At 43.2% G+C, this 22557-nt stretch overlaps 2 protein-coding genes across 2 annotated transcripts in view; one reads left to right on the top strand and one right to left on the bottom strand.

The window, feature by feature from the left end:
- The first annotated feature begins 6542 nt into the window (after positions 1-6542).
- Positions 6543-22557, top strand: part of Sbf2 (SET binding factor 2) — a 396726-nt gene continuing 380711 nt past the window's right edge. Inside the window, exon 1 of the mRNA XM_038328033.1 lies at positions 6543-6736. Coding sequence (XP_038183961.1) covers positions 6682-6736 — 55 coding nt within the window. The 5' untranslated portion in view covers positions 6543-6681. The remainder of the gene's footprint in view (positions 6737-22557) is intronic.
- LOC119812983 (60S ribosomal protein L36a-like) lies at positions 19990-20341 on the bottom strand. The gene has a single exon (XM_038328043.2). It carries the CDS (start codon positions 20322-20324, stop codon positions 20004-20006), a length of 321 nt encoding a protein of 106 aa, XP_038183971.1. The 5' UTR covers positions 20325-20341; the 3' UTR covers positions 19990-20003.

The raw sequence follows: 22557 nt of genomic DNA, 5'->3' as shown, positions 1-22557 counted from the left end.
GCTTAAGAAGCACTTCTGTACTTCTGACACACAGGGGTTTGGGGCAGGAGGATTGTGAGCTTGGGCTATATGGTGCAATCACCTCAACAACAATCATAACAAAAGAACAAACAAAGATTAGTTTGAAGTGGGGAGGGGTAGCTAAGTGGTGAAACACGTGCTTAGCATGCCCAAGGAAGGCTCTGGATCCCATTGTCATCTCCAAAATAACAGCAAAAGAAGAAACTCATCTCAAGTAATGAATGTGGTAGATGGGTTTGAGGAGCAGGAAGGGCAGGATGGTGGTAGCACCCAAGGTAGATTAGGATGCACACAATCTCCTTACCATCTGAACCCCCACCCCCATCCTCCAGTGTGCACACACACCACACCAAAACAGCCAGCCTCGTGGAAGTGCGTCCTGTTCAGATGCATGGGGGCCTGCGCTCAGAAGAGCCTGTCCTTGTACTGCTTGTTCTGCTGTAGCTCTTTTGCAATTCCTAGCTTTTGAATAGGGGCTCCTTCACTTTCAGTTTGCACTGGACTCTGCAAAATTATGTAGCCAAGGCCTGTTCACCAAACATGCAATCTAACTAAAAGCAGCCTGTAAAACCTCACAGTACCTATTTATACTGTAGCAAATGCAGTCACGGGTACTTCAGATGAATGTCGAGATTCCATGGTCTACGACACATTTCTTCAGTCATCTCTCCCTGCACCCCGGACATAGTTCTATGTGAAAATAGTGTGCTTGGTACACACATTTAATTTTAAGACAGGGTCATTAGCCTGCTTTTTGTCTTTAGGTTTTACACACAAACATACACACACACACACACACACACACACACACACACACACACACGTGTATATATAGACAGGGAATCTACATCAGTTGCCTTGCATATTCAAAACCTTGAGCTTGGTACACACATGTAATCCTAACAAGGAAGTAGAGTCAGGAGGTTCAGAAGTTCAAGGTCATCTTCGAGTTCTTTGAAAGTCAAAGGCTAGCCTAATCTTAAAAATGTTTTACATACACAGAATCATATTTTCCAAACATGGAACTCATGAAGAGCGGACGAGGTACGGAAGGTATTCTAACTATCAAGACGGGAGGTGAGGAAGATGTGAGGGTAGAGTGGATGTTTGGGAAGCAGGAGCAATAGGGTTGAATGACGAGTGTGGGGCTGAGAGAAAGACCAGCAACAAGGGTAGCAGTCATTAAGCTTCTGGCTTAGGCAACTGAGTGGTTAGAGATGTGGCAATGGATCAGGGAATTTTCCACCACAGCTCTCAGTCTCCTTTGTTATGGGTTGGTAGATGCAATTTGAAGGGCCCCTCCACCCCACTCTGGTCTTGCCTGCAGGACATATGGTCAGATCCAACTTTCATACTGCCTCCCTGAACTGCAGTGGCTAACCACAGGAAGCACTTGAAATGACTGTACAGTTAAACCACTCACCCCACCGCAGGCCACTGGAGGAGTATGGGGTGAGAAATCTTCCTCTCTGGTAATCAGCTCCATTTTGTCTTCTAAGGCAAGAGAGATTGCCATCTCTCCGCGTGTGCTTTGTCACCATGCAGTATAGCCTTCTTCCCTTCCAGATCCCAGCCTTCAGCAAAACAAATCTGGACTTGCTTTGTTCTTTCCCTGTTGGTGGAAGATGGTGGTAGTTATCTTAGGGGATGGGATGGCCTCCAGCCAAACGCGCAATCAGGCTGCCTTGTCCGGGCTTATCAGTTTCAGCAGCCTGGCAGTTGCTGGGTGAGAAAACAAAGCAGCGCTTCAGTGGATGCTAATGCGTTCCTGTATAGATAGGAACACATAGTACCTTCAGACTGGTACCTCAGGACAGGCGGAAACCTCGCTTACAGAAAGGCCATTTAAATGTCCGCTAATCTACCTAAGACCTTAAGAGAGTAAATATACCTGGGGAGGTAGTGCTTGATGCTAGTTTTGAAAACAACATTGATAGAGTAAACAAACAGATAAACATATTTGTAGGGTGGAAATGTAGCTTAGTAGAAAGAAGAGCATGAAACCTTGGGTTTCATTCTTAGCCTCAGAAGAGAAGCCCCAACACTTGTAAATAGAATTTAAATAATACGCATTTAAAAAGCAAATGGGGGCTAGAGAGCTGGCTCGGTGGGTAAAGAGAACTTGATTCTCACCCAATGAACTAAGTTCAGTTCTCAGTCCATGCTGGGTAGCTCATAATGGGTAGCTCACAATAGTCTGTAACTCTAGGTCCAGGGGCTCCACACCCTCTTCTGGTCATCACAGACGAGAGAGAGAGAGAGAGAGAGAAAGAGAGAAAGAGAGAGAGAGAGAGAGAGAGAGACAGAGACAGAGAGAGAGAGAGAATGAGAATAAACATAGATCTAAAAAAAACATAGAAGGAGAACCCTACTACTACAAAGTCAACTAAAAATGGATCAAAGGCCCCAATACAAGAGCTATAATTACGCATTGCTTACATAGAAGTAGATCTTCATGCTCTTAAATTCAACAATGAATTTTTAGATATGACACAAAAATCACAGAAAACCAACAAACGTTGGACTTTACCAAAGTTAAACACTGGTGAGCCAAAGGACAAGATGACAAGATCAAAAAAAAAAAAAATGACAGGACAGTCTACAGAATATCCAGAGTTTATATGTGATAGGGACCTCGTTCTCAGAATTTACAAACACAACAAAGACAAACAGGGCTGGGTTGGGGTAAGGCTCCATAGAACAGAGCTTGCCTAGCATGGGGGAAACCAAGGGTTAGATCCCTAGCAGGGTGGGGGGGCGGGTGTGGTTGGCAAAGGACTTGTATGGATATTTCTCTTAAAAAGATTTAGAAATGGCCGACGTATACAGGAAAAGATGCTCAGCATCATGAGTCATTAAAGAAATAGAAATCAAGAGCAGAGTAAAACATTCAATTAGCTATGCCTGAAGGTTAATTCCATGTTGTTAATCCCTGTGTGTTTGTTTTTTTTTTTTTTTTTTTTTTTTTTTTTTTTTTTTTTTTTTTTGGTTTTTCGAGACAGAGTTTCTCTGTGGCTTTGGAGCCTGTCCTGGAACTAGCTCTTGTAGACCAGGCTGGCCTCGAACTCACAGAGATCCGTCTGCCTCTGCCTCCCGAGTGCTGGGATTAAAGGCGTGCGCCACCACCGCCCGGCTAATCCCTGTGTGTTTGTGTGTGTGTGCGTGCGCGCGCGCGCGCGCGTGTGTGTGTGTGTGTGTGGGGGGGGGGGGTGGGTAGGTGGTGGTGGTGGTGGTGATGGTGGCGGGGTGTATAGTAGGAGGATCCAGAGGTCAAGGGTAATCTATATTACAGATTAGTGAAGTCTCTAGTGAGACTGTATCTCAAGAGCAACAATAGGAGCTGGAGAGATGGCTTGGAGGTTAAGAGCATTGGTTATTCTTCCAGAGGTCCTGAGTTCAATTCCCAGCAACCACATGGTGGCTCACAGCCATCTATAATGAGATCTGGTGCCCTCTTCTGGCCTGCAGGCACACATGCAGGCAGAACACTGTAAATAATAAATAAATAAACCTTTTTTTTTTAAAAGAGCAACAGCAAAGATTATTAATTTATACCTATTGGGCCAGACAGTGGTGGCACATTCCTTAATCCCAGCACTTAGGAGGGAGAGGCAGGAAGGTCTCTGAGTTCAAGGCCAGCCTAGTCTATAGAGTAAGTTCCAGGACAGACAGGGCTACACAGTAAAACCCTGTCTTAAAAAGCAAACAGACAAAAACCAGAACAACAACAACAAAAAAACCAGAACAAACCTTAAAAACACACAAAAAAATTCATACCTATTATGATGACTAGAATACTGGTACCTGTTTCTACTGCATGTGCTGGCTTTGTGGGAGCCTAGTCTATCTGGATGTACACCTTCCTAGGCCTGGATGGAGGTGGGAGGGCCTTGGACTTCCCACAGGGCAGGGTACCGGGACGGAGATGGGAGGAGGGAAGGAAGTGTAAATTTTTGAACGGAAAAATAAAAAACAAACAAAACAAACACAAACAACCAGGAAAACAAGTGTTGACAAAAGATATAAAGAAGTTAGAATCCTTATTCAATGGTCGTAGGAAAAATATTCAGTTATTGTGGAAATCAGTTGGTGGTACCTTAAAATTAAGCAGAATTACCATATGTAATTCAGTACTGTCCAATGGTTCTACCGCTAAGGATATACCCAAAGAATTGCAAATCGACACTCGCATACATGCTATGTATTGTCATGGTGCCAGTACCCATAAAGCTGAAACAATGCCCCAGTCCACCAGTGCATAAATAAGGAAAGCATGGTCCCTACATACAATGGAGTGTTATCAAGCAGTAAGGCAGAGTGCAGTGCTGATACTCCAATATAATACAAAATAGTACTGATACTACAGTGGCTAAAACTGGAAAACAGCATTCCAAACACGATTCTCAGACACACAATTCAAGTTATATAAAATCTTCACAATAAATAGGCAAGCCCAAGGAGCCAGAAAGCAAGCTGGTTATTGCTGGGGTCTAGAGAGGGAAATGGGGTGTCTGTTTAATGAATTTTGGGTGAAAAAATGTTTTGAAACTAGACAGATGTGGTAATTGTTCAACAGTGAGATATAGCAAATGGCACTGAAGTGTATATTTCATTTTATGATATATGACTTTTATCCCAATTATAAAAATTTTTATTTCATGTGTATGAAAGTTTGCATGTTCGTGTGCCACGTCAGTGCTCGTTGCTGAAGGAGGCCGAAAGAGGGTGCTGGATCCCAACCAACTAACTGGTTGTGACCCATGAGGATGCTGAGAATCAAATCTGGTCCTCTGGCAGAGCAGCATAGGGTCCTCAGCTGCTGAGCCTCTCCCCTTACACAAACTTCAAAAAAGTAAAATTGGGGGAAAAACCCCCACAATTGTTTTCAAAATAATACTAAGACAGAGTCATGTGGTGCCCCTCCCCTAGCCGGTAGCTCCAGAGAACACAGTGAGAGCAGTTACAGGACAACTCTGACATAATAAGGAAGGACTTTTTGTCGGGACTGTTCACCAGTGGAATGGGCTGTCTCTAGAGGAAGTGAGGTTACTCTTTCCGGAAAAAGTGCAGGAAGAGCTCCCAGGGAAGTTACTGGGAAATTTTCCCTATAAGGTGTGGCTCGTGGTTTTATTTGCTTTAATTATCTTGAAAACCAACCTACTTTCCGTCTCTGTGGTTACACTGACTGACAAGTAGCCGCTTACAAAGAAGGTCCCGAGTTAAAGCAGCCCTTCAGCTTCAATTCTAGCATAGCCCAACCTTCTCAGGCATGTGCTGAAAAGGTCTGACCTTTCGCGGGCAACAGTTTAATGGCACAAAGCTCGCCTAGCACATATGAGACCTTAAGTTCCCAGCACGAAAGTGGGAAGGGGAATGCTGGCCCAGAAAAGAGAACTATGAACCAGAGCGGCTGAGACGATGACCCTGTGGACTTGAGTTCACAGCACCAGTCACTAGCTTCTGCTAGTCTTTGGCAGAGGGAGTGTGTGTTGCACTAAGCACGTTAACACCTAAATATGTGCAATACATTAAGGATCAAACCCTCGGTGAATGATGTCCTCGCGAAGATCATTTCCGAAAAAAACCCAAGTTCCGAAAACTTCAGTTTTAATTCACATACATATTCTACTACTGAAACTTCACGATCATTATTAAGTTGGACAGTAAACTAATCCAAGTGCTCTGCCAGCCAAATTTGAAAACATCAGTAAGGGATATATATATATCGCAATTGCCTTGGATAATCTCTAGACTGCATTCACAGCTCCACGAACTCATTTTGTTGCGTGTTTGCGTTGAGCACATTGGAAGTTAACACCTGCTTCATCTACTGAGACCCGCCGCAAGGCAGTGAAAGTCAGGCGGGCGGGGCTCCCCGGGGAGGGACCGGCCCAGTTCAGGAGGATCCCGGGGATGCCCAGTTCCTAGGTGGAATACAACTCCCTCGGGCGCTCAGAGGAAAGCCCAAGTCGACCGCCCCCGGCCCAGGCAGCCCAGAAACCATGGGCGCCTCTGAGGATTGCGCAAGTCTTTCCCTCCCCCGCCTGCTCGGTGGCATGTTTCTAAAATTCCCATCTGCACAACATAAACAGGAAACGTGCAGCAAAAAGCCTTGGCGGTGCAAATTCCAAGCTTCCAGCGAGGGCGGAAGAATCTCCTCTGGGCTACCAGTGGTAACAAGCAGCAAAAGAGAGTAAACTTTCCAAGTGACCCCGCGCCCCTTCGTTCGCTTTCCCCCAACTGCAAAAGGGAGAGAAAGCGGAAAGAAGGACCCCAGCTCCAGGAAAATAAAGAATAGGGGAAGGGGGCGTTGGGGCAGCAGCCCGCCTCTAAGCGCGCGGCCTCCTCGGCGGCGGCGCGTGGCGAGGCCGCGCCCCACCGCCCACTTCCCGGGCCGCGTGTCCCAGCGGCCTCGGAGCGCCGCGTGGGCTCCCGAACGCCGGGCACCGGGTCGCCGAGGCCTCTCGGGTGGGGCGGGGGAGGGGCGGGCACGAGGCGCGGCGCAGGCGCAGTGCGCGCCTCGGTTGTCAAACATGGCTGAAGCGCCGCTGCTACCGCTACAGCCGCTCAAGGGAAAATGCTGAGCTCGCCCGGGCCGGGTGGGCGGCGGCGGCGAGGGCGGCGACGGGAACCCGCTTCCCGGGCGCGGCGGCGGCGGTCATGGCTCGGCTGGCCGACTACTTCATTGTGGTAGGCTACGACCACGAGAAGCCAGGTAAGGGTGTGGGGCGGCGCCGCCCCCGGGCTTCGCCTCCGCCCCCGGCAGCCGTCCAGTGGGCTCGGCGGGGCCGGGCGTGGAGGCCGGGAGGCGGGGAGGCCGGAGGGCCGGGTCCCGCGGTGCAGGAGCGGTGGGTGGACTGGGGTAGGGCCTTCGCCGCGCGGGCGAGCCTGGCTGGCGGTGGGCGTGTGTCAGGGGACCGCGGGAAGGCGGTCGCGGGCCTAGGCCGTGGCGGTGTGGCCGGGGGCCGGGGGCTGGGCCGGTGGAGAGCCTGCCCGCGCGGCGCCACGCTCTTCTGTGGCAGCTGCGGGCGCCCGGGACCGCGCCCTCGTGCCGGCGGCGTTGGGAGGGCGGGAGCACACTGTGCGGAGTTCCTAGGAGTCCACTTGTGCCCTGCATCCTGAGTAAGAGTGACGCTGGGGGCCGTCCTCCCGGAGAGGAAGTGCCGAGAGTCCAGCGCTGCCGCCCGCCCTCTGGGGGGGCCCATGCACATCCCGGCCCGAACGCCGGGTGCTTGGAAAGGCCAGGGGATCCGTGCGTGCACTGTGAAACATTTCTAGGAAATTCTTTGAGGACTTAGGTGCCGGCGTTCCGGAACGTAGTGATTCTCTTAAGTAAAGATAGCGAGCCAGCCACTTGCAGGTACCCTCGCTGAGCTTTCATGCGTTTTGATTGTTCTCCCCAGTCGTCAGAGAAGGAACAATTTGGCAGACGCATTGCTTTTTATACTTTTGATTGATGGACGTGCACAACCAGGGGGTATACAGGGTTCACGCACGTTTATTTTCGTCTTTGTATCTCTTTGTGTTGCTATATATAGCTGAGCGGGATGTAATAACAAGGTGAGCCAGGGAAGCCCTTCTCCTTCAGAGTAATTCCAGTTTCAGATTTGGAAGGAAGTGTAGATATCAGCTCTCCTTGGTCCATGAGGTGCTAAGTTGTGTTTTGTTGCTGGCTAGTCGTTGACAGCGCCAGCGTACCGTTCTATCCACCTCTTTTTTTTATTACGCATCCTCATTATTTCAGCGAAGGGATCCTTCACAGTTTTCGTTTCTCACTACTACCTGGTTGAGGTCACTTAAGGGAACTGTTTGCTGGTAGGTGAGATGCCTCAGCCGACAAAGGCTTTTGCTAGGCAAGCATGGAGACCTATGTTCGACCCCTGAAGTCAGGAAAAGGTGGAAGGCAAGGACTGATGGCACAGAGTTGTCCTCTGACTTTCAGAGGTGTGCCCTTGTATGTGTGTCCCATCCCACCCCATCATAAACACACACACTAAATAAAAAGAAGGCATTGGGCTGTATTTAGAGACTCTTCGGGCTGTTCCAAAATTTCATGTCATTTCTTAGTAATTTTCCAGTCTCTTACCAAGATGACAGTCTGTTATGCAGACTGACTGTGGAGAATCAGTCTTGTTTTTAACCTGGTTTTGAGTTACATTGTTCTTTCCCCCACAACAATTTTATCTTATTTTATTTTATGTTATGTTTTTGGGACAGGGTCTTTTTTACAGAGCCCTGGCTGTCCGGGAACTCCCTATGTAGACCAGGCTGGCTTTGAACTTACAGAGCTCCGTTTGCCTCTGCCTCTAGAGTGCTGAAATTAAAGACCATGCCCAACTCTCCTCCCCCCCCCAACAATTTTGAAACAATAACAAATGAAAAAAGTTGCAAATATGGCACACAGTTGCTGCTGTTCTATTTTATTGTTTTGAATATTTTGAGAGGAAGCTGCTGACCTTATGCCCTGTCACTCAGAATGGTGTAGTGTGAATTTTATACAGAGAACATTGTCCTACACAATGACAGTGCAGTTATCACAGCAGGACATTCACACCAACTCGCGCTCAGCATGGGTGGTGTCGATTGTGCGGTTAATCATGTAACTGGCAGAAGGAGTTGTCAGTACAGTTTGCATCGTTCCCTTGTTTCTTTAGCCTCCCTCTTTCAGCATGGAACAGTTCCCTCATCTTTTTCTTGATCTGGTCACTTTTGAAGATTGCAGGTCAGCAATTTTTGTAGAATATCTCTCAATTTGAAGCCTCTGTGCGCTCATAGTTGGATACATACATGTGGGCAAGTAATGGTCACTGTCTTTCAAGATGGTACACACTTTCACTTTGATTACTTGTAATCAGTGTCTGCCAGGCTTTTCTTTTCTTAAACATAGTTTTTAATTGATTCTTTGGGAATTTATACCATGTACCCCAATCCCGCTCATTTTCCAATCCCACCACATCTGCCCCTCATCCCTGTAGTGCCCCTCCAAAAGAAAATTTAAAAATATTAATTAAAAACAAAACAAACAAAAATCCTCTTCAATTCTCCATCTTTCCCACCTCTCAGCACTTTTCCATTTGTTTTAGTGTCATTAGGAGCTCCAGTGTGTCACGCAGTACACCTCTTTGTCCATTCAGCTTTACTTGTGAATGCTCATTGTCATGTTGTTGGTCTGGCTCAAGGACCGTGGCTTCTGGTACACCATCAATGCTCTATCCTCATGGAAACACCTCTCAGATATCCTTCTGTTGCCTGAGTCACTGGAGATCTTGTGGTTATGGGTCCACAGGCCCAGCCCCTTCACACACCCTGGCAGGTCATAGATGGGGTGGATGTTGTGGTGGGCCAACTCCTGGATGTTGGTCAGGCTAAGCTGCTGGGCCCGCCCCCTCAGGCAAGGGACGGAGCCAGCTCTTCTACCATTGGGGCCAGCTCCTCCACTCCTGTGGTGAGGGGCGGGGTCAGCTCTTCTGCTGTGGTCAGAGAGGATCAGCTCTCTCAGGGCCATCTGCCAGGCTTTTCTACTACAGAGTTGATCCTTCTTTTCAATGAGTACCTCATTAGGATTTTAATGGATTTGTCATACACTTAAATCAATATGGATTCATGATTTATGTGTCTTTTGTAGTGGATTGTACTGCTATTGTTTGCTTTAGTCAGCTGGGATTATTATAACCAGGTACTGTAAACTGGCTGATTTATGAACAAGGGCTTTACTTTTCACAGTTGTAGAGGCTAGAAAGGCTAAAATTTAAGGGGCAGCAAATATGAGGCATGCTTGCACACAGCCATACTCTCACTTTAACTTCGGTGGCCTAAAGGGCCACGTGAGCTTTATAGGAGCTCTTTAATAAGGGAATGAAACTATTTATGAGGACTCCAACCCCATGACCTGAGTACTTCCCAAAGATCCCATCTACTTCTGTTACTTTGAGTGTTAGGACTTCAACATAGGAATTTTGGGAGGACACAGATATGTAGACCATTTATTTTGATGTTTAAATTGTTTTGTTGTTTGACCACTGAGAGCTCATGTATTTGGCTTCTGTGTCCTTTCTGTGTCCCCATCATTCTTTGAGCATCATTACTCTTTTTTAATCATTAATTTTTGACATGTTCCTGGCGCGCGTGCGCGCACACACACACACACACACACACACACACACACACACACACACTTCTCTTTTGTGGTGCTAAGGCCCTGATGTGGGGTCACTTACATGATAAGCCAGTGTTCTGTCATTGAGCTACATACATTCTTAGTGCTCCTGGATTATTTTGCACTTCCTTGTCTTGGCCCTGGAATCAACTATTTTTCTAGGGGGTCTCTGCTTTCTCCCAGTGAAGGTTAATTTTCAGTGCTAACATTTTTATTACTATTGGGTTATAACTATTCCCAGGACCTCTTCATGGTTGAAATTGGAGGTTCTATTTATGTATAGATACACACATATCTGTATTTCTGTCTCTCTATTTCAGTGTATACATTGAAAACTATGAACTCACTCTAGTACCTCTGACTTCAGCCTAACAATCTAGCATTTGCCTTATGTTTTAATGATCTTCTCAAACATGAGAAATTGGGATTCATTATCCTTCACACACACACACCTTGGTTTTGTTTTGTTTTTTTTAAAAGATTTATTTATTTATTATGTATATAACATTCTGCCTCGATATATGCCTGCACGCCAGAGGAGGGCGCCAGATCTCAGTACAGATGGCTGTGAGCCACCATGTGGTTGCTGGGAATTGAACTCAGGACCTCTGGAAGAGCAGCCAGTGCTCTTAACCTCTGAGCCATCTCTCCAGCCCCACACACCTTGTTTTTTGTTGTTGTATATAAACCACTCCTTTCCTCTCCATGCTGAGGCTATTTCTTCATTCCATATCCTCTTCCCTCACCTTCAGCCCTGTTGGATCTCAGAGCCCATATCAGGATGCCACGACACAGGGTTCTCACCTTACTTGTGCTCTGACTCCTTATGTTGGCGTCTTCCCTTCTGTGCACACCCTTCTCATTCTGCCCAGACTCTGACTTCTCACTCAAGGTTGTTCCCTTGTGAAAGCAACCTCACTCTCACTTCCTCTGCACTTAATGCTCCAGGCCAGTTTGCTTCACCTGCTTTGACCTGCGGGCTCTGACAGTGTGTTTGGCTCTGGCTGTTCTTTTGCTTGTTTTTGTTGTTGTTGTATTTTATTTTAATTTATTTTATTTTATTAAGGCAGGGTTTCTCTGTGTAGCCCTGGCTGTCCTAGAACTAGCTTTGTAGGCCAGGCTGGCCTCAGACTCACAGAGATCTACCTGCCTCTGCCTCCTGAGTGCTAGAATTAAAGGCGTGTACCACCATTGTTCATTGTTTTGGCTGCTCTTTTACTGCCTGGATTTTCCCTCTAGAACTCTGTTGACATTTTGCAAGCCCCACCTCTATCCTATGGCTACTATGACTCTCTTTCCCACACCTAACAAAGAGAATATTTTTTTTCTTTCCTTTCCCTTTTTTAAATAGAACTCAGAATGTTGCATAAATTATAATATTGAGTATGAAATGCATGCTTTTTCTGTTTAGGATAATTTATGTAGTTTATTCAAGAATAATTTATGTGCAAAAAGTTTAAATGAACAATTGAGTGGTTTTAAGCAACTATATATACTAGTGTAGTCACTTCCACAATCAAGATATAGAACATTTCTTCTCTACATAAAGTCCTCTTTTTGTAGATTTCCTTTGCAGTGTCCTCCCTTGCTTGCCTCTGGTGGTTGCAGATCTGCTTTCTGTCTGTATGTTTTTGTCTTCACTAGAGTGGCATATAAATAGAATCAGACTTTTTTTTTTAAATGGCTGCCTCATTTTCCACTTAGATTCATGCACTGAGATTTATCTGTGTCGTATTTATTTGTAATTGTCCCCTTGCATTGGGCCCCTTTCCCTTCAGTGCTGAGTATTTTTTTTTTTACTTTATTTATCAGAAACAAAAGGCACTTTCCTTCAGAATTAAACGATATCCATGCCCTAGGATTGCTTATCTCAGTGAATGGGTACATCTTCTCCTAAACCAAGAGCCCTCCTAAGGGTCCACACACTGCACAGGCTAAGCTAGGGAATCATGCTAAATTATTCAGCTCAGCAATCTCAAACTTATTTTAATGCAAGACACATTTATTTCTTCCCCAATACTTTTTATTTAACTTAACATGAAGAATACTTTCTCTTCTTTCTTTCTTTTTCTTTTCTTTTTTTTTTTTCTTTTTGGTTTTCGAGACAGGGTTTCTCTGTGGCTTTGGAGCCTGTCCTGGAACTAGCTCTTGTAGACCAGGCTAGCCTCGAACTCATAGAGATCTGCCTGCCTCTGCCTCCCAAATGTTGGGATTAAAGGCGTGTGCCACCACCACTCGGCAACCTTTACTTTTCTTATTGCATTACTTTGTTTTAGTTTTATTGAGATTTGTTAAAGTAAGTTTGAGCGCTGATTTAATTTCTTTATATGACTGTTTTTTTTTTTCTACTGCTCATAAATACATTTAGAAATAATCTGTTTAGCTAGGGATGTAGTTTAGTAACAGAGCTCTTGTTCAGCATGCACAGGCCCTAGAGTTTAATACGTGGTACAGGCAAAAATTATTTGAAGAAAAAAATTATTTATCTAGGTGTTATTAAACTAGGCTAATTTTGTGTTTGATACTCATTTAAGATTCCTGTATATTTTTAAAAATCAATCTGCTTCAGTGTATTAGAGAAGGTATTCAAAATGCCTTGTAGGTATTAAGCAGTTTTTGGCAGGTGAAATAAGCAAAAGGTAAATTCACAATAAGTGAGATATTTTATTTTGAGTCTAAATGTATGTGTGTGTTTGTGTATATCCAGAGGTCAGAGGACAACTTGCTGGAGTGGGGACTGTCCTACAAAATGAGTTCTGGAGATTGAACTCAGGTTATCAGGCTTAGCAGCAAGCACCTGCTGAGCCGTCTCACTGGCGTGAAAAAGAGTTCTGGAGAAGCAAGAATTAGTAGAAATGTGGCCCAAGTGGCAGTGAGCTGGAGACAGAAGGACTAGTGTCAGGAAACTTAGGAGCACTTGCTGTGGAAAGAAAGGTGTGGATGCTAGAATTAGCTGAAATTAGTAAAACTTTATGATAAATTACTGTCTGGGCTGAAGTAGGAAAAGTAGTTGAGAGTAACAAAGATTCTGAGTAATTGGGTGGGTAATGATGTATAAAGGCAAGGAAGGGGAGAAGTACTGGACTTAATTTTGGATGTGTTAAATATGACCATCTTTAATCAAAGTAGAACTATTATTTGGCTGTTTAAATACATGGGCCTGGAGTAAAAGCAGATGAAGATTAGAGATGTATATGGTAGTCAGGTAGGAAGAAAAGGATGCTTAACTGAACAGAATTATATTCAGGGTGCAAGGGAGTGGATATAGTTTCAGGTGAGGATCTGATGATGCTCCCATGACTTCTTCTGAGGAGCTTGTGTGGGTAACACAGCTGCTCACATTAAGATGGCAACAGCCAAATCATACCCTGAAGGACATTGTTTCAGAACCCCATCCAAATAAAGTCTAAGAAGATAAAATAGAGAGACTAAGCATACAGACTTGAGAGTCATTAGAGTAGATAGAGCTGTTTGTCTTCAGAAAGTTGGCACAGAGATAGAAATAAATGACTGAGGGCCAGGTTTTGGGGACTACCATTGCTCAGGGGATGAAAAGAAAAGGAACAACAGCAGGGTTTGGTGAGTTTGGGAGAGACATTCACCTCTCCCTAATAGCATTAATTTTCTTGTAGGTGATAGAACCCAAGTTTTGTCTAGTTACATGGTGTGCAGAAGAGAAAGATTCTTTTCAAATTAATTTGTTTTTAGATTTAAAAAAATTTTTATTTTAAGAGTATGGATGTTTTGCCAGCATTCATGTATCTGTGCATTATGTGTATGCAGTGCTTGTGGACGCCAAAAGAGGGCATTAGATCTCCTTAGAGCTGGAGAAACATACGTTGGGTTCTAGTAATTAAACCTATGTCCTTTGGAAGAGCAGTCAGTACTCCTAACCACTGAGCCATCCTCTAGCTCTCTGGAAAATTTTGATAGCACTGGGCAGTGATGACACTTTTTTCTTTTGGTTTTTCCAGACAAGGTTTCTTTGTAGCTTTGGAGCCAGTCCTGGAACTAGGTCTTATAGACCAGGCTGGCCTCGAACTCAACAAAGATCCACCTGCCTCTGCTTCCAAGTGCTGGGATTAAAGGCATGCGGCTCCACCGCCCAATTTGGCACGTTTCTAATCCCAGCACTCAGGAGACAGAGACAGGTGGATTTCTGCTGAGTTCGAGGTCAGCTTGGTCTACAAGAGCTAGTTCCAGGACAGGCTCCAAAGCTACAGAGAAACCTTGTCGTGGGTGGGGGGAGAGAAAGTTTTAATAGCTTTAAACATGACTCTGTGTGGGCTAGTTGGATATAAATGGGGTGATGAATATAATGTTTTTAAAGTGTTCTGAAAAGGTATTGGTGTGTAGTCCCAGCTTTTCTCTCTCCTAACTTGATTCATGCAATAAGTCAGATCAAGTTGAATTAAATTTCAGGTTTGATGAGCTGTTCACTCCTGGGTGATCTTAGAGAAATGGAGAAATGGAGGAGAAATCATGTGACAGCTCTAGGGACCACATCTTAAATATCCTGTAGGCCTGGGATTGAGTAGCTGTAGTGGAGGAGCCGGTCCTTGATGGGCTTTCTGAGGCTGCAGGTTTTGGAATGGGAGGAGTAGGGCCAAGTTCCCAGCCAAACATCTGGGCAGGATTTGGAATGGGGCCTGAGCTGGAGATTCCCAACATTAATGACTTACTGTAGGATTGCTGTAGCAAACCTGGAAAGCTGTTTTGTGGTTTGTTTGTTTTTGTTTTTGTGGTTTTGGTTCTTTTTTTGCTTTGCTTTTAAACATGATAAATTATAAGATTTTATGTTTAAGTCACTATAAATTTGAGTTTTCAGTTTCATGCTGACAATACATGTACATGGTGGAGGGAAGGCTATTCAGGATCCAGGATCATAGTTAAGGAATGTTTCTCAGTGTCCTGTATGACCAATTGAGACTTGCAGAGCTTTGTGGATGATGGTACAGATGATCTACTTAAATGCAATGTACAGATAAGGAGGAATGTGTGACCTCTACTTATTTGTGAGCATTTAACTCCATTATTGATTGGTAAATCACGAGCTGTCAGTTTACTCTAGTGAATTATACTGTCTTTTGAAAATTTACATAGGATCATTTTTAACTGACAGTTGATTGTTGTTAAACCAAATTGTGCTGTGGGATAATGCTCTTGTACACTGAAAAGATTTGTCACTCGTATTGGCTTAATAAAACACTGATTGGCCAGTAGCTAGGCAGGAAGTATAAGTGGGCAACCAGTCTAGGAGAATTCTGGGAAGAGGAAGGACAGAGACACAGCCATCAGCCAGATGTAGAGGAAGTAAGATGAGAATGCCTTACTGAGAAAAGGTACTAAGCTTTGTGGCTAAACATAGATAAGATTTATGGGTTAATTTAAGTTGTAAGAGCTAGTTAGTAATAGGCCTGAGCTAATAGGCTCAACAGTTTGTAACTAATATAAGTTGCTGTGTGTTTCTTTGGGATTGAATGGCTGTGGGACCAGGCAGGACAAAAACTTCCCTCTACAAAATTGCAAAATTTTAGTTAACCAAATGATAGGAATTGGCGTCAGCAGATTAAACTCCCTGTTTGAGAAGTCTCATTGTGATAAGTGTGAGTATCTGGTTGGAAAACTTTGAATGTATTTTATTAAAATTAAAAAAGATCAGCTCCATGTACCAGTGTGGTTTGACTTTTTTTCTTCTTTTCTCTCCCTCCCTCCCTCCCTCCCTCCCTCCCTCCCTCCCTCCCTCCTTTCCTCCCTCCCTCCGTCCCTCCTTCCTTCCCTCCCTCCCTCCTTCCCTTTCTTGTCTTTGTCTTTTTTTCTTCTTGAGACAGGATCTGTATAGTCTAGTCTGGCCTGGAACTCACTAGCTATATGCCACCAGTAGTTGCAAGCCTTGTGTTTTAAGAGGGAAATAAAAGTCATCTTCATTCTTGAAATGTCTTAATGTTCTTTCTTTCTTTTTTTTTTTTTTTTTTTGGTTTTTCAAGACAGGATTTCTCAGTGTAGTCTTCATTGTCTGGAACTTGCTCTGTAGAACAAACTGGCCTGGAACTCAAAGACTTGTCTGCCTCTGCCTTCCAAGTTCTGGGATTAAAGACATGCACCACCACACCCGAATTAATGCTGTTTCTTAAAATGTTACATAATAACTACACATTAGTTTTTCATCATTGGGGCTGCTGTAACAAAGTTTCATAAATTCGTGGGTTTAAAACAACAGTGAAACAACAGTGTTTATTTTTGCGTTAATCTTGGTGGGTGGTTCTGAAGTTTAGGTGTCAGGAGGTAACTTCTCCCAGGGCTTCTAGGGGAGATTATTAATCTCTTCTAGCTTCGGGGAGTCTCCACTTAAGGCACCATAATTCTGTGTTTGCCTTTCTCTTCACATTGCTTTCTTTGTCTGAGTGCCCATTTTTTCATAAAAGCAATTTCTTTGTTTAGCCTGATGATGTGAGTCTGTAATCCCAGCTATTTGGGAGGCAGAAGCAGGGTGGTGACAAGTTCAAGGTTTTTGTGAGTTACAGAATGAATTCAAGGCCTGGCTGAGCACCTTAGTCTCAAAACACAAAACAAACAACAACAAGGAAAAATGGCTGTGCTATATATATCTCAGTCATGAAGCACCTGTAATATGCTGCGGTCCAGGTTCAATTCCCAGTCCTGGGTGTGGGGAGGATTAGGGGGCCTTGTTTTGCTTTATTCCTTCCTCCCCCTCTATCTCTCTTTTCCCCCTCTCTTTCCTCCCTCCCTCTCCTCTCCCTTCCTACTTCCCTCTCTCTCCTTCCCTTCCTCTCTCTCTCCCTCCTTTCCTTTCTTTTCCTCTGTCCCTCCCTTTCTTCCTTCTTCCTTTCTTTTTTCCTCCTTCCTTCCCTTTTTCTTTCCTGTGCTAGGGATTACACATATCTCCCCCCCCTCTCTCTCTCTCTCTCTCTCTCTCTCTCTCTCTCTCTCTCTCTCTCACACACACACACACACACACACACACACACACACACCACATATGCACACTAAAGAAGCATTTTACCACTGAGCTATCTCCCCAACCCTGTTTTTTTTTTTTTTTTTTTTTTTTTTTTTTTTTTAGCCAAAGACTGTTGTGAAGGCTAACTCTGGTTGTCAGGTTAACTGGCCTGGGGAGAAGAAACCTTTAACTGAAGAATAGCTTTTATCAGATTGCCTGTGGCATGTGTGGAGGGAGGGGGGAGAGGGGAAGGGAAAGGGAGTTATTTTCTTAATTGCTAATTGATGTAGGAGGTCCCAGTCCATTGTGGATGGTACCATTTCTAGGAAGGTGGGCCTGGGCTATATACAAAAGGTAAGTGAGAAAGCCTGTGAGTGGTATTCCTTCAAGTTTCTGCTTCAGTCCCTGCCTTGGGTTCCTGCCCTGGCTTCCCTCTATAACGGAGTATAAGCTGTAAGCCAGATAAACCGTTTCCTAAATTGCTTTTGGTCACAGCAACAGAGAAACAAAACAGGGCAACTGTTAAACCATAGAAACATAGTCTATAAAGTGATATAAGTAAAATGGGTTTTAGTTTTATAAGGTGTAGACTGTAGACTCTACCTTAGGAATGAAAAGTACAGAACTTAATCTAATATTCAGTATTTCCAAAAAAGAGAATATTTCTGCTTTGTTGAAATCAGGAGAAATAGGTGTCATGCCCACCAGAATTAGCTTTCAGGGAGTAAAACAAAGTCTACGGAATCACTGCTAAACACTTTCAAAGCTAGGTTATTCCTAATTGCAAGTACTAATGAGGTGAATCCTTGTGGGAGGCCGGTGTTACTAGAAAATAGGTGAATGTCTTGACTGAAGACTGAAGCCTGTTCTTCTCCTTTTTCCCCCCTCTTGTCTTAGCAAATTGTAATATCTGTTTACTCTTTTTTTTTAAATATTTATTTATTATGAATACAATATTCTGTCTGCGTGTATGCCTGCTGGCCAGAAGAGGGCACCAGATCCCATTACAGATGGTTGTGAGCCACCATGTGGTTGCTGGGAATTGAACTCAGGACCTTTGGAAGAGCAGGCAATGCTCTTAACCTCTGAGCCATCTCTCCAGCCCCCTGTTTACTCTTTTTGACATTACCTCTATGTACACTTGGTTTTTGACCTACCCATTCTACTCAAAGAAAAAAAAAGATTTATTACATATACAGTATTCTGCCCGCATGTATTCCTGTAGGCAGCAGAGGGCACCAGATGGTAGTGAGCCACCTGGTGGGTGCTGAGAATTGAACTCAGGACTCCTGAAAGAGCAGCCAGTGAGTGCTCTTAACTTCTTAACCATCTCTCCAGCCCTTTCTGCCTAGCTCTTAATGTTCCTGTGGCTGTAATCTTTGCTTCGCTGTTTTCCTTTCCTCCCCTTCTCCTCTTCTTTCTTTTGATGCTCAGGTGAACCCAGGGCCTGACTAAGGGTGTGCTGTGCCACTCAGCAACTCTTACTCTGTTTTTCTACTTAGCTTCGACTCAGCTGTGTGCTGTTGCACATTCCTGGTGCATATTCCTTTACATATTGCTAATTTGTCTTATATCTTTTTGAAGTAATACATATTTGTAAAATCTTTAAACATTATAGAAAGTTAATGGCTTTGTGCTGTCTGTCTGTTTAGAACTTGTCACAGTAAATTTGTTTCTGAGCACCAGAGCTCCAGTACAGGCACTTTCTGTGCCTTTAAAAAACATGAAACTTCAGTCCTCTAACGTGGACAATGCAAGGAAAGGTTGGCTTGACCTCAGGGCTTCAGTTCTATTTCTTCAGTGATCTCATAGAATAACACATTTCTGTGATTGTCTGGCCCAACATCTCCTTGAACTAAAGAATCTTCCCTGTATTTTCTGAGACGGTGCTGGAACAGTGAAATAAGATTTTCTAAATGTTGAAAATAAAAGGGTGATAAAGCCAGAGAATACTCTTAAATTAGTTGCCCAGTTTGTAAGGTATAGTTTACTCCTTTCCAGGCTATGGTCTCTTAAGGTGGTGTCATCTTAACTTATATTATGGTCTTGTACCATCTGATGAATGCCATATTTCAACATTTGCCAATATCTAGATCTTACATGGTCACTGGCAGATAATTTCATTAATGTCAGGTCTTCCTAAGGTCCCTTTTTCCTGGATCTCATATTCTGGCCAAGGATCAGTCTGACTTTTGCATGATTGATGTCAGAAGAAAGCCTGAGGAGATATTTCAGTCCCTACTCATTGCAATACATGGGATTGAATCTAGATAGGGCCTTTTGCATGCCAAGCAAGAGCCCTGTCACCGAACTGTAGCTCCAGTTCAGTTCCTTACTCTTAACAGCACCAGATGGGCTCTACTAAAGTTACCACCAAAAGGGACACACAAACATAGTGGGATGGGATGGAATGTCTTTGTTTTTGTACCTGTTTGCCACCATTGTTCTAGCATTGAGAAAACGTCGATGTTTCCTGAAAACATGCTCAGTACTTTCATGTAGAGATCACAGTTTAGTTAAGCAAGTATCATAGCTTCTATTTTTAAAATAGAAAATTAAGTCTTATAAAACTATGAATTTATATTTATTCTTAATTGATAAAATATTTTCTGTTTTGATTTTAATCTGAATAAATGATGATACCATTTTTATTCCTCTGTATGCATGAAGTTAGTTGATGCAGTTTTTAAAAACAGTGCTGTGAATCTAGAAGCATCTAGATTATGGGTTCATTAATTTGTGTTGCTAAATTGTAACGGTTTTGGAAGACTGACATGTCCTTTCTGCTTTACTACCTTGAATAACAGGCCTGATTTTTTTTTTTTTGAAAGCTCATGATTTTATTGTCTTCATAACAAGATCAGCTTAGAACTGGATCACTTGGCCCTTTCTCTTCTTATCACCTCCCAGTTCAAAATGCTTGCATCTCTTAATAGCCAGCATCCTCTTCGACCTGCAGTTGGGCTCAACACATTCCAGTCTCAGGACAATCTTCTTTGTAGTTTTAGCCTTTTTGCGGAAAATAGGCTTAGTCTGCCCACCATAGCCACTCTGTTTCCTGTCATAACGCCGCTTTCCCTGGGCATACAAAGAATCTTTGCCCTTCTTGTACTGGGTCACTTTGTGGGGTTGGTGCTTGTCACATTTCTTGCAGAATGTCCGGCGGGTCTTAGGAACGTTCACCATGTTGGCGGGTGCGATACCGTCACAGAAAGCCAGGCCTGATTTTTTTATTTGTAATGATTAAACAGAATAGTTATTAAAGCATTTAATTCAAAGGCCCAAACAAAGCAATCTTTTATTTTTATAGTGCATAGATTCATTGTAGGAACAATCCTAAATGTATAATTCTACACTTGACCTTATCCAGAAAGCCCAGAAGTGATATAAAATGCCTAATTCTAAAGAAATAGTATGATAAAATCACTGTTTACCAAGGGTTGTTTGTACTTGTAGTCACGAGGTTTGAAGCTATTAAAGACATTGCTGAACAAATCAAAGAAATTGTATGAGTAGTTGATAATGGTAGATGAGTAAATCTCAGCCGGAGGTCTTGCTGTCCTTCTAAGGAATCGAGATTGGATACCCTGGTTTTGCTAGTATTATTGCCTTGTTGATTCTTTATGGTCATGGCTATCCCAGTGGAAATAAAGTGGTATATATTGCACCTTCTGACATTTTAAAAGATCTTTCCTGAGATTTTTGTGAGCATTCACATATATGCTTATACATATACATTTGTGCATATATGTGTGTGTATTGTTTTACTTCTTATAAAACAAGGTCATACTATCTGTTCCTTCATGCAATCTGTGCTAGCTGCATATTTAATGCAGACTTTTGACATAATGTATATTATATGACAGCATCAAGTTTTTTTTTATTAGGTAAGTGTCTGATTATCACTTAAAATATAAAGTTTAGGGTTAGTGAAGTTCAAAGTGTGGGGTGAATCCATGTGGTCTGGCTTTGATTTCTAGTTTTGCCTCTAAATACTTCTGGCCTTAGGTTAGCGAATTGTTCTGTTTTTGTATCTACAAAATGAGGTAATAGTGACTAGTAATATTTACCTCCTAGATTTGCTATAAAGATTAAGTGAGTTAATTTTTATAAGTGCTTAAAACCTTGTCTGGAGCACAGTTACAATGTAAGCTTTCATTCATAGAAGTGGACTGCTGGGTTAAATGATATGCGTTATCATATGGAAGTCTATAAAGTTTATACCTAGCATTGCTAGCTTAGCTTGTACTATGGTCTCAGGCAGTGTTAGTCCTTGTTTAGTGCTATCCTTTGAGCACTACAGACACTATTTTTATCAGAGCAGCTGTGACTATTTAAAAACCCCTAAGATCAGGCTTCTTGACTGTTAAGGTTCTCCTTAGAACATAGAAGAAAAGGGGGTGTGAGTCATTGGACCCTTTCAGAGGTTCTGGCTGTTCATTTCTGCATCTATCCCAATTGCATGTGATCTTCCAAGGTGTGTGTGTGTGTGTGTGTGTGTGTGTGTGTGTGTGTACACATAGAGGTTAACTGAAGGTGGGACTCCATCTGTGCAGCTATGGCATGAGACTTTTGGTGTTGCTGACTGCTTTGGGGTTACCCATGCTCTGTAAATCAGCTCAGTAAATCTACTTGTTCCTCAAATTGGACTTTGGTGGAGTAATACTTTGTTTTGTCATTGGTGCTCTGTAAGTGGGGGATTTCTTTGTCTCCCCATGGAAAGACTTCTTATAGCAGTCTAACTTCGCTAACCCCTCCTTACCTTAAATGGAGTCAGTTAAGAACCATCCTTAGGTTTTCTCTTCTGGAGCAAGCAAAGCCTCTTTCTTTGAATTGGCATGACAGTCCTACTAGGGAGGCTGCCAGGGACTGTTTTCCCTGATACGTGTGGGGTCTGAATGATGACAGAACCTAAGTCAGAATGAAAAGGGAGACACACGTTTGGAAATATCATTTATATCTTTTGTTCCAACTGTTTCTAAAAATCAAAAGAACATTTATTTGTTTGTTTGTTTGTTTTGTTTTGTTTTTTGTTTTCAAGACAGAATTTCTTTGTACAGCCCTGGCTGTCCTGGAACTCACTTTGTAGATCAGGCTGGCCTTGAACTCAGAGATTCACCTTCTTGGATTAAAGGCATATACCACCACTGCTTAGCCAAAAGAACATTTTTTTCAAAAGAATATTTTTAATAGTTTTGGGGTCTACACTAAATTGTCATTCAGAAAGATAATATTAATTTAACATATAGGAATATGCCCATTTCCTTTGTTTGCCATTAGGCAAACAACCATCCCCCACTTTTCAAGATCAGACTTTAATTTATATTATGTATATGAAACATTAAAAATTGATGCTTGCCTTTGGTCTTCATTGTATCTAAAGCGGTTTTGAAAACAGAAACATGAATTAAGAAAATTT

Source organism: Arvicola amphibius, chromosome 1 (assembly GCF_903992535.2).
Source record: "Arvicola amphibius chromosome 1, mArvAmp1.2, whole genome shotgun sequence".
NCBI lineage: Eukaryota > Metazoa > Chordata > Mammalia > Rodentia > Cricetidae > Arvicola > Arvicola amphibius.
Note: the sequence above shows the minus strand (reverse complement) of the source record. Positions and strands in the feature narration are given on the sequence as shown.